Source organism: Durio zibethinus, chromosome 3 (assembly GCF_047325235.1).
Source record: "Durio zibethinus cultivar Kanyao isolate XHJ-2024 chromosome 3, ASM4732523v1, whole genome shotgun sequence".
NCBI lineage: Eukaryota > Viridiplantae > Streptophyta > Magnoliopsida > Malvales > Malvaceae > Durio > Durio zibethinus.
Window position 1 is genome coordinate 9,242,678 of NC_143164.1, and position 8,698 is coordinate 9,251,375.

The following is an 8,698-nucleotide window of genomic DNA, read 5'->3' on the forward strand; positions in this document are numbered from 1 at the left end:
TTAATTATCCCCTTGTTTTCAGCTGTTTATCTAACAAAGTCTGATTAATCATGCTCTGACAATTGTGGCGCATAAATTATCTTTGGTTTCTTGATTTTTGTAGGCAAAGAAATTATGGATCATTTTGTTGCATATGCGACTATTGCCAGACGGACAAGGTTTACAAAAATTTCTTCCATTTCAGAATAATTAGAAACCCAACTGCAGGACGGATTGGTTACATCATTCTTGGGATATTTCTTATGATTATGAGTCCTTTAATCATATTTGTTATTGCCATTGCCAGCATTCATATTTGTTATTGCAAATCAGCTTTATTTAATTTAAAAAAAAATGAAACAGTAACATGTACTACTACGTACTTCTAAATGATTCACAAACTGTCAAAATTCTAATCAAGTTAATAGAAATACTAAAGTGTAGGATAATACTACTCACAAAAAATAAGTAGTTATAAGTTGGTTGTCTATTTCCTCCATGCCAATTAACCCTAATGTAATTTAGCATTAACATTTACCTCCTCCTCGTCAGCAAATTCTGTGCACCTAACTGTAATGACCGCACTGCTGGCTCATATTCATTAAGTAAAATCCTTTTTCCATCTCATATTGATTCTTGATTTTTCAGTTGTATCCTTTTTTTTTTTTCCCACAAAATCAGAGATGGGTTTTTATTGGGTTTCATTGATGTGTAAGGTCCAAGTCTAGTTGCCTAAACCTACCAAAATATGGGGTAGTTTACCGTTTAAGAATTTTGCACGTTTTAGAATATGAGTTGCCGAGGGGGAAGAGGCAACTTAAGACGGTTGAAAATGGATGAAATTAAACGAAATGAAGGAATCATTGTTTACTTCCAATGATTTTGGGTGTGCAACAACCGGCTTGTATTTGTCCAAATCATTTCACCCTAAATAGTTTTTCAACTCGACATCTCATGAGTCCAATTTACAGGGGGGAACTCAATATTTGCAGGTCACCAGAATGAATTTTTATTACAGCAGAGTTGAGCCTTTTTTGTTAGTCCAAGCCAACCAAAATAGAATAGTTTTAAAAGAAGAAAAGACAAGCTGACATAAAGAGAGGCAGACAAAAAACAAAGGAGAAGTTATGGGGAACTGGGGATGGAGAAAGCAAGGAACAAAAACTTGTTGCTTTTTATATACACTACAATACAACAGATATGTAAAGGGTAAATACCCGGAAATTAAATGGAAGAAAATAACTAATAGAGGGGGAACAAAATAAAATTAAAAAAAAAAAAAAAAAAGATGGGGAGTCAAAATGAAATTTGTAAAGAGCGAAAAAAGAGAAAAGGGGGTTCCTGCTTCATTTCTCGCTCCTTTGCTTAATCACTGCACAAAATGGATGGGAGGCTAATTTCCCTCCCTCCTTTTGTTACACTCGCGAAGCGGGTGAGAGAGCTCCATCCGATCTCGGTGCAGTTTGCCCAGAAATCGATGCTTTGTCTGATCCACGAACATTGTACCTCTCATACACCTTTTCACGGTTTTCTGACCACCAAGTTTCCGCTTGGTGCTCTCCAAATCTTCTCCGGCTGCATATAAGGACATTTCTTAACATCCCAGATCCATTAAGATCAATTACTTTATGCAAATTGAGCAATCACCAGCGACATGGATGCAAGAATAGATGGGTGCATTTGATTCTTGCTGTTTTTCCTTTAAAGGTTTCCCCAAATAATGCTACTAGAAGTTATAAAATGACTAAGATACTCAGGTGAAAAAACTACAACCAAACCTACACTGTTTTCTAACGTCAAATAAAAAAATCATTAGTTTTCTTGTTCTTTTTTTTCCCTTTTACGTTGTTATTGTTGTATTTAGGTGAAGCATAAATGGTGTGATATAGAAGAACATAGAAAATGCACCTGAATCGCACTCGTTTGAGATCTCTAGTTCCATCCCGCAGTGCTACAAGAGTTATGTAGACTCCAGGTTCATACTGTTCAATCCACTCAGCCTCCACTTCATTGCCATTAGCAACCAATGCAGAATTTCTAGATTTCATACCATTTTCACCATCTCCATAAGACCCAGATTCCCTTTCATCTATAGCCTCTGACACACTACTGCTACCTGCCTGAAAACCTCCACTACCATTCGGCAGTTTAGTATCTGAATGGTCATCGCTACCATTGGCTCCAGTCAGTACCCAATGTAATTCAGCAGGGCTCTGAGTGCCATTGATTGTAGTAGAGTCGATTGCATGGGGAGAAGCAAGGAAAGAGCCACCAATTGAATCAGATCTCAGATGTCCCTCTCCATTTGCATCTGGACAGCGAACACCATTTGGCTCCAAGCCATTTGGCAGGTATGCTAATCTAATGTTCTCAGTGTTATAAACTCCAGGTGGCAACCTCTCAGCCATATCCTTGAACTGAGAAGTAGCATAAAATAATTCTTTTGAGCATTATGAGAAACAAATTGACAAGGCAAAAAAAAAAAAAGCTAGGATTGCGAAGTGACCAAATCTCACGATTCAGAATGCAAAAGATTTTATAATCAATAAAACAAAAAGTATATTTAACATATAAGATAATGAAAGGAATCATTCAATCATCTTCAATAATTATAAAGCATTATGCAAATAATGCGAAGTTGTATATATTGCTTTGCAAGTTTATATAAACAGATTTCCAAAGAAGAGCATTCAAAGAAACAATACAGAGAAGGATATAAAGCCGAAGGTAACCTGTGCTGTCAATGACTTTATAACTTCTTTTGCAGCTTTAGATTTGGCAGACTCCTCAGCAGCCACTGCCAAAGCTTCCTCCGCTTTCTTTGTTGATTTTTGAAGCTCCAATTCTTGGAGTTCACATCTTTTTCTCAGGGTTTCAACCTAGAAAGTATTCATAATCATCACAATTACATTGATTCAGTCAACACAAGGCCCATCCCATTCACAAATGTCAGAATAGAGTCAAATAAAATACAATTCTTACCTGTGCACGCAACTTAAGCACTTCTTGGTTCAAAAGTTCATTTGTCTTTTTCAAACTATCTGTGATAGTTTTGGAGAAAGAAAGTCCTGATGTTGTTGGAACTGGTGTAGCAGAACGTGGAGGGCTAGGTCTCCTTGAGAAAGGTGAAACAGATCTGGAGCTTACACCAGATGGAGTAAGAATTGGTTTAGGAACTGTCCATCGCAAATCTACAGCAGTAGACAAAACATCTTTCAACTGTAATAAAGAAGGTGCTTGAGTAGAGCGAACCAAGGAGAAGGTTTCGGCCTTTTTTCCTTGTTTGGCTGCTTTGCTATCTAACTGCTTAATCAAGTCCATATTAGAAGGAGTTGCAGATTTGGATAATCTTATTTCAGCCTTATCCAATCTGTCCTTGTTCTCACCTGAAAGGCGAGGTACAGAATTCCTCCTGTTATTACCAGCTTCTGAAACCTTGTTCAGTTTGGCAAAACAAGAATCACAGACACGATAAGGTTTCCCAGGATTAGGGGCCAAAGCTGCTCTTAGTGCTTTCCTTGAACTGCAAGAATGGCAGTGCACGAGTCCACAGTTATAGCAGTTATGCCTCTTTCTGGTGAATCCAAAAGCCTGTCTACAAGCCGAGCATTGAGACTGCTCAGCACCAGATACCCATTTATGGAGACATATTGCAGCACCATGATTTGAACCACAAGCAATATATTTCACATGTCTATCCTTCAAACCCTCAACCAGAGTAGGAGTTTTTCGATCTTCAACATCTCCATGGCCCAACCTACCATTTGCTCCTTTTCCCCATGTATAGACTTCATATCTGGATGTTAAAACTGCTACATGATATGCACCACAGGCAATTTCTTCAACACATTCCCCTGAAAGCTTGTCTTCTACCAAACACGGTATCTTTCCATCAGCATAAGGATTCCCAAGTTGACCATACACCGTACTTCCCATCGTAAAAACATGCCCTGATGTTGTCAAACCAACTGTTAAACTATGCCCACAAGCAACTTTGTGAAAATTGTACTCAATTAGTGCTGGAACACATGTGGGCTTAAGCCGGGGCTCCTTGTCTCCATGTCCAAGTCGATTTTTGTCCCCATCCCCCCATGTGAATAATTTTCCTGATGAAACACTAGCACTAGACTGAGTGACAATAATCTCCACAATGGCAGCAGTATGCCACACTCCACATGCCACAGCAATTGTTCTCAATCCTGATAGAGACTCCACTTCTCTTGGATATGGAATATTTTCTTTGTCACCGTGGCCCAAGACACCAAATGTACCATCCCCGAAAGTAAACAGCTGTCCAGTCGATGTTATCAAGGCTGTATGCCATGGACCACAACTTACTGAAGCAACTTGAAGTCCCTCAAGAGGACCTGAAATTCTCTTTGGTATCCAATGGCTGACATCAGTACCATGACCAAGAAGCCCAGCATTGTGAGTTCCATCTCCCCATGTATAAAGCTCCCCAGCCATTGTAACAGCACAAGTATGAAATTCTCCACATGCAACAAAATCAACACTAGTAACAGCCAGTGATTCAACAAGACAAGGTTGAATAACATCCTTCCCAACACCATGGCCAAGTCGTCCTCCAGATTCTTCACCCCATGTAAAAATTTCACCTTGCCTTGTAACTAGGGCAGCGTGCTTGACCCCACAGGCTACATTATGTACATCTAAAACTACATTAGACTCTAAAGGCCTGGGAAGAAGCACATCAGATCTCATGCTCAAATAATTGGCATTTTTATCAGTTACAACCTTCACAACACTATCACAAATGACCTCACCCCATATATACACATCCCCTAAAGCATCGTAATCATCCGGTGCAGAACCATGACTTGAAGTACTAGGGGCACTAGAAACACTTACGCGAAAAACATCTGAACCAGATCCTTTCACTTGCATATTTGTATCGTCTGATGCTACATGTGACCTTTCAGAATGAAAGGAATTCTCAGGCCGTAAACTCTTTGGAGAAGTGTTTGGGTTAAAAGTTACAGAAACCCCAGGGGAGCTAATATCTTGAGCAGCGCTAACAGAACTGTCACTTGCACTATTTGATGTCAGGTCTCTGCCATCCTGAAATCAATCAGTGATGAACACTTACGTCAAACACAATTTGTAACTGTTGCTACAACACTAATAAAATCAACAAAATACCAGAAAGCATGAACTTTTATGCCTAAATGGAAGAATTTTTGTAGCTAAAGGAATAAGGCAATGAAGCCTTAAATGCCAACAAAGTTAACTAAAGTACTTATATTTGTCAAACAGCCATGTAATTGTATATACATACAGAATTTATTCTTATATAGCAAGAGCTTCAAAGATAGTTTTGGATTTGATTAATGAATCATGAATAATTCTTGGGCAACATATTTTCACATTTCGAAAATGTACAAACTGGAATCATTATGTATAGCACTTCAGAAAGAGGAAAACCACAAAACAATTAGTGAAAAGGAACCAAAGAGAGATGGTATTACATCAAGGTAGAGGCCTCCATCACTCCAGCCATCAATTTTGGAGCGTCCACACTGACCAGAGGATATTAATGCTTTGAGGCCAGCAATCCACACCTCTGCCTCAACTTTGTCCTTGCAAATCTACAAGTCAATAATACATTCAATTAAAAACAGATGCAAGTAAGAGGATAAAAATATCAATAATAGTTTATCATTTATCTAAAAACAAAATACCAAAGTTCCATTACTAACCAGATCAAGTGACCTTTTCCTGTTGTTGTATATAAGAGAAAAGGATAAATAATCCTTCTCAGGACGGAGATACCGCTGGAAAACAGCCTGATAGAACAATAAAGAGGAAAAATTAGCATAATTTAGAAAAAAAAAAATGAAAGCATAGCAGGAAGAAGACTAGATGTTGTGAAAAATAGTAAAAATAGATTATAATATATTATGTATGTATGTAACAATAGAACCATAAAGATCTCACAGTTCTTTGTCCAGGAATAATTTTAGAGACTGAGGCTAACTTCAAACTTCTTTCACTGCTGCTTGAAATCCAGATTAAAGATTTTTCATCCTGCGATTTTAACAAATGAAAACAGTTAGCAAGTGCAAAAATTAAACAAACATAGAATTGTTAGTTGGATAAAACATAAAAATGGGGAAAAGCCAAGCAACAAGTAAAACAGCATAACTTGTTAATTCAAAACAGAGTCCTAAAATTATAGTCAAGTTAGGAACAGCATGTAGACAAAAGATAGCCAATCACTGTGTACTTGTTTCTATTTCGAGAGTGGAATGCCTATCAAGTGGACAAGACTAGTATCAAACCAAGATAAAGCAAGTAAGACCATGTAATCATAAGTGACTTTAGTAGATCTCAGTGTCAATATAATTACTACTTCCACATAATGAGAGAAAATGAACTTTAATACATTGTTTTCGATTAAGTCACTCAGTATTTGAGCACATTTCAACTTAACACTGTCTAACAAAGCAATAAAGTGTAATATTCACAAATCAGAGGAACATAACAGAAAGGCTTCAAAAGTTAGAACCAAACTTACATTAGAAAGTCTAAATGGACAAAACTTAGGCTTTCCCTTGCGACCATATTTAAGAAGCTGAGCACCCTTCTTCAAAGCTATTAATGCCTATATAAGGTGAAAAGGATTATTTGCAAGAGGAAAACAATATATCAACATAACCATCAAGAAAGAAAACAATAATACTGATAATATGACTAAGTTACAATAACCAAACTTCAAATTGTCACTTAAATTGCGAATTGATACTAATTTTGTAGCATCACGCAGCAAATTTAAGCATCCTCACTCAGTTCCTGACTAATAGACATATATATGTTCAATCTTCATAAACATCACCTAATGTTTAGGTCTAATATATTAGTCAATGTATTATTTGCACAATGCCAAGCGCATGGCATGGCCTTGACAATTGAAAAACTTATTGGACCATATGTCTTAAAGTCACAGTTAATTCGCCGCAGAACAAAGCACGCAACTTCCAAGTTCATAAACCAAAGTTGACAACCTTTTTTCCTCTAAAATTTCTAACGATCAGTAAATAGCATAAATTCCAAATTTATCGAACAAAACTCTTAAGATTATCCTAATTAGGCACAAAAGACATATTTTCTCCAAGCTTTGTAAAGTCTACTAACATCTAGAACAAAGAAAACAAATAATCATCTTTCATTTAATAAAGTAACAAAAAAATCCAAAATTTCCACAACATTATCCCTCATTTCTTCCCCTCTGATCAGGAAAACCGGTTGACAAAATTGAAAGTAAAAAGAAATAACAAAGAAATTGAGAAGAAATAACCATAAATAAAAATCTTAAATTTCATACTATAAACTAAGAAAAAACAGGAGTGATGAAGAAATATAGATATAGAAAGAGGAAGAGGAGGACCTGGTCGATGTCACGTTGGGCATTGCCGTAGCTAACAAGATCAGCCATTCCATGTGAGCCAATTACAAAAATGCCACCTCCCTCTACGATCGCTCTCTTGAGCTCCGTTCATCATCTGCCACTACCACCTCCTCCTTTCTCTTCTCTGCTCTCCTCTTTCCTTCCTACGCTTACCATCCAAATACCTTTAGCTCTCCATTTCCAAAATAAAAAAAAAAAAATTTCAGCCAAAACTTTAGCAGATCTACGGACTCCCCACCTTAACAACACCAAATCCCTTGCATTCACCTCTTCAAACCACCACAACTAAGTCAGACCTCAAGTTTGACTGACGGTGAGACACTCAAAAAGGCGGCGCTGCGGCAGTGACCGGAAAGAAGTACAGGCGGAGAAGACTGAGTTACTCGAGGAACCGGTGGGGAAGAGAAAGAGGGAGAAAGAAACAGAGCGACAAGCGGGTAGGGGCCTAGAGTTTTGTGTGCTGTTTTGTTTAAAAAAAAAAAAGTTAGATCAGCGAAGAGTCAAAGATGGGAAAGGCTAGCAGGAAATCGTCTGAGAGATTGAAAAGATATGAGAAGACATTTCCAATGCACTTTTTCTATAATTTTTTTTTACTTTTAATTAATCCAGTAGTAATAATTAATTATGTATTAAATTCGTTTTTATTAACAATTCAATCCGCTTTTGATGAATTTTGAATAAAATAAATGTTTTTTTTAAATTGAGCTCCAAGAGAGGAGGTCGAATCGGATAAGCTTAAAAAAAAATTAAGGTGGAGTTGAATTTAGATTTTAAATAAATTTAACTTAATCTGATTTAATTTTATATAAAAATATTATTATATATTATATAATTATATATTTAAATATTTATATTTTAAAAAATAATATTTTATATTTATAAAAATTTTTTTTATTAATTTTAAATTGAATCATATCTATTATAATTTATATAATATCAAATCAGATTAAATTTAAAAAAATAATAAAAAAATATTTTTATATCAAATTAAATTTAAATTTAATAAATATAAAATCAAATTGAATTAAGAGTGAGCAATAACTCGTTTCGACTCTATTTATGATCAATCCTCGTTTTTGCTTTAAAAAATCGAATAGTTTAATAGGAGTCATAGCTGCTGCTGTTTTTTATTTTCATTTTATTTAATCCATTTTTTAAGAGTTATGGGTTGTTTGGCAGAACCAAAAAAGGAAATTTGTTTTGTGGCTTTAGTCTTTAAGTTTAAACTCTAGACTGTAGAGGCTTTAACCCTTAAATTAAGGTATTTAAAATTTAATTTTAATTAAATTAATA

The 8,698-nt window shown here is 35.9% G+C and overlaps 1 protein-coding gene across 2 annotated transcripts; it reads right to left on the reverse strand.

The window, feature by feature from the left end:
• Positions 1-1,134: 1,134 nt before the first annotated feature.
• Positions 1,135-7,844, reverse strand: LOC111298981 (PH, RCC1 and FYVE domains-containing protein 1-like). Of its 2 annotated transcripts, none has more exons than XM_022893796.2 (10): positions 7,644-7,844; positions 7,385-7,548; positions 6,515-6,601; positions 5,935-6,024; positions 5,697-5,783; positions 5,466-5,585; positions 2,962-5,058; positions 2,712-2,858; positions 1,888-2,396; positions 1,135-1,554 (listed from the first exon to the last, which is right to left on the reverse strand). In XM_022893796.2, the coding sequence occupies exons 2-10, from the start codon at positions 7,430-7,432 to the stop codon at positions 1,395-1,397; spliced, it is 3,345 nt and encodes a 1,114-aa protein (XP_022749531.2). In that variant the 5' UTR covers positions 7,433-7,548; positions 7,644-7,844; the 3' UTR covers positions 1,135-1,394. The 2 variants fall into 2 exon arrangements, with proteins under 2 accessions (XP_022749531.2, XP_089614514.1); XM_089758388.1 differs by having other exon boundaries at positions 1,260-1,572.
• Positions 7,845-8,698: the final 854 nt, after the last annotated feature.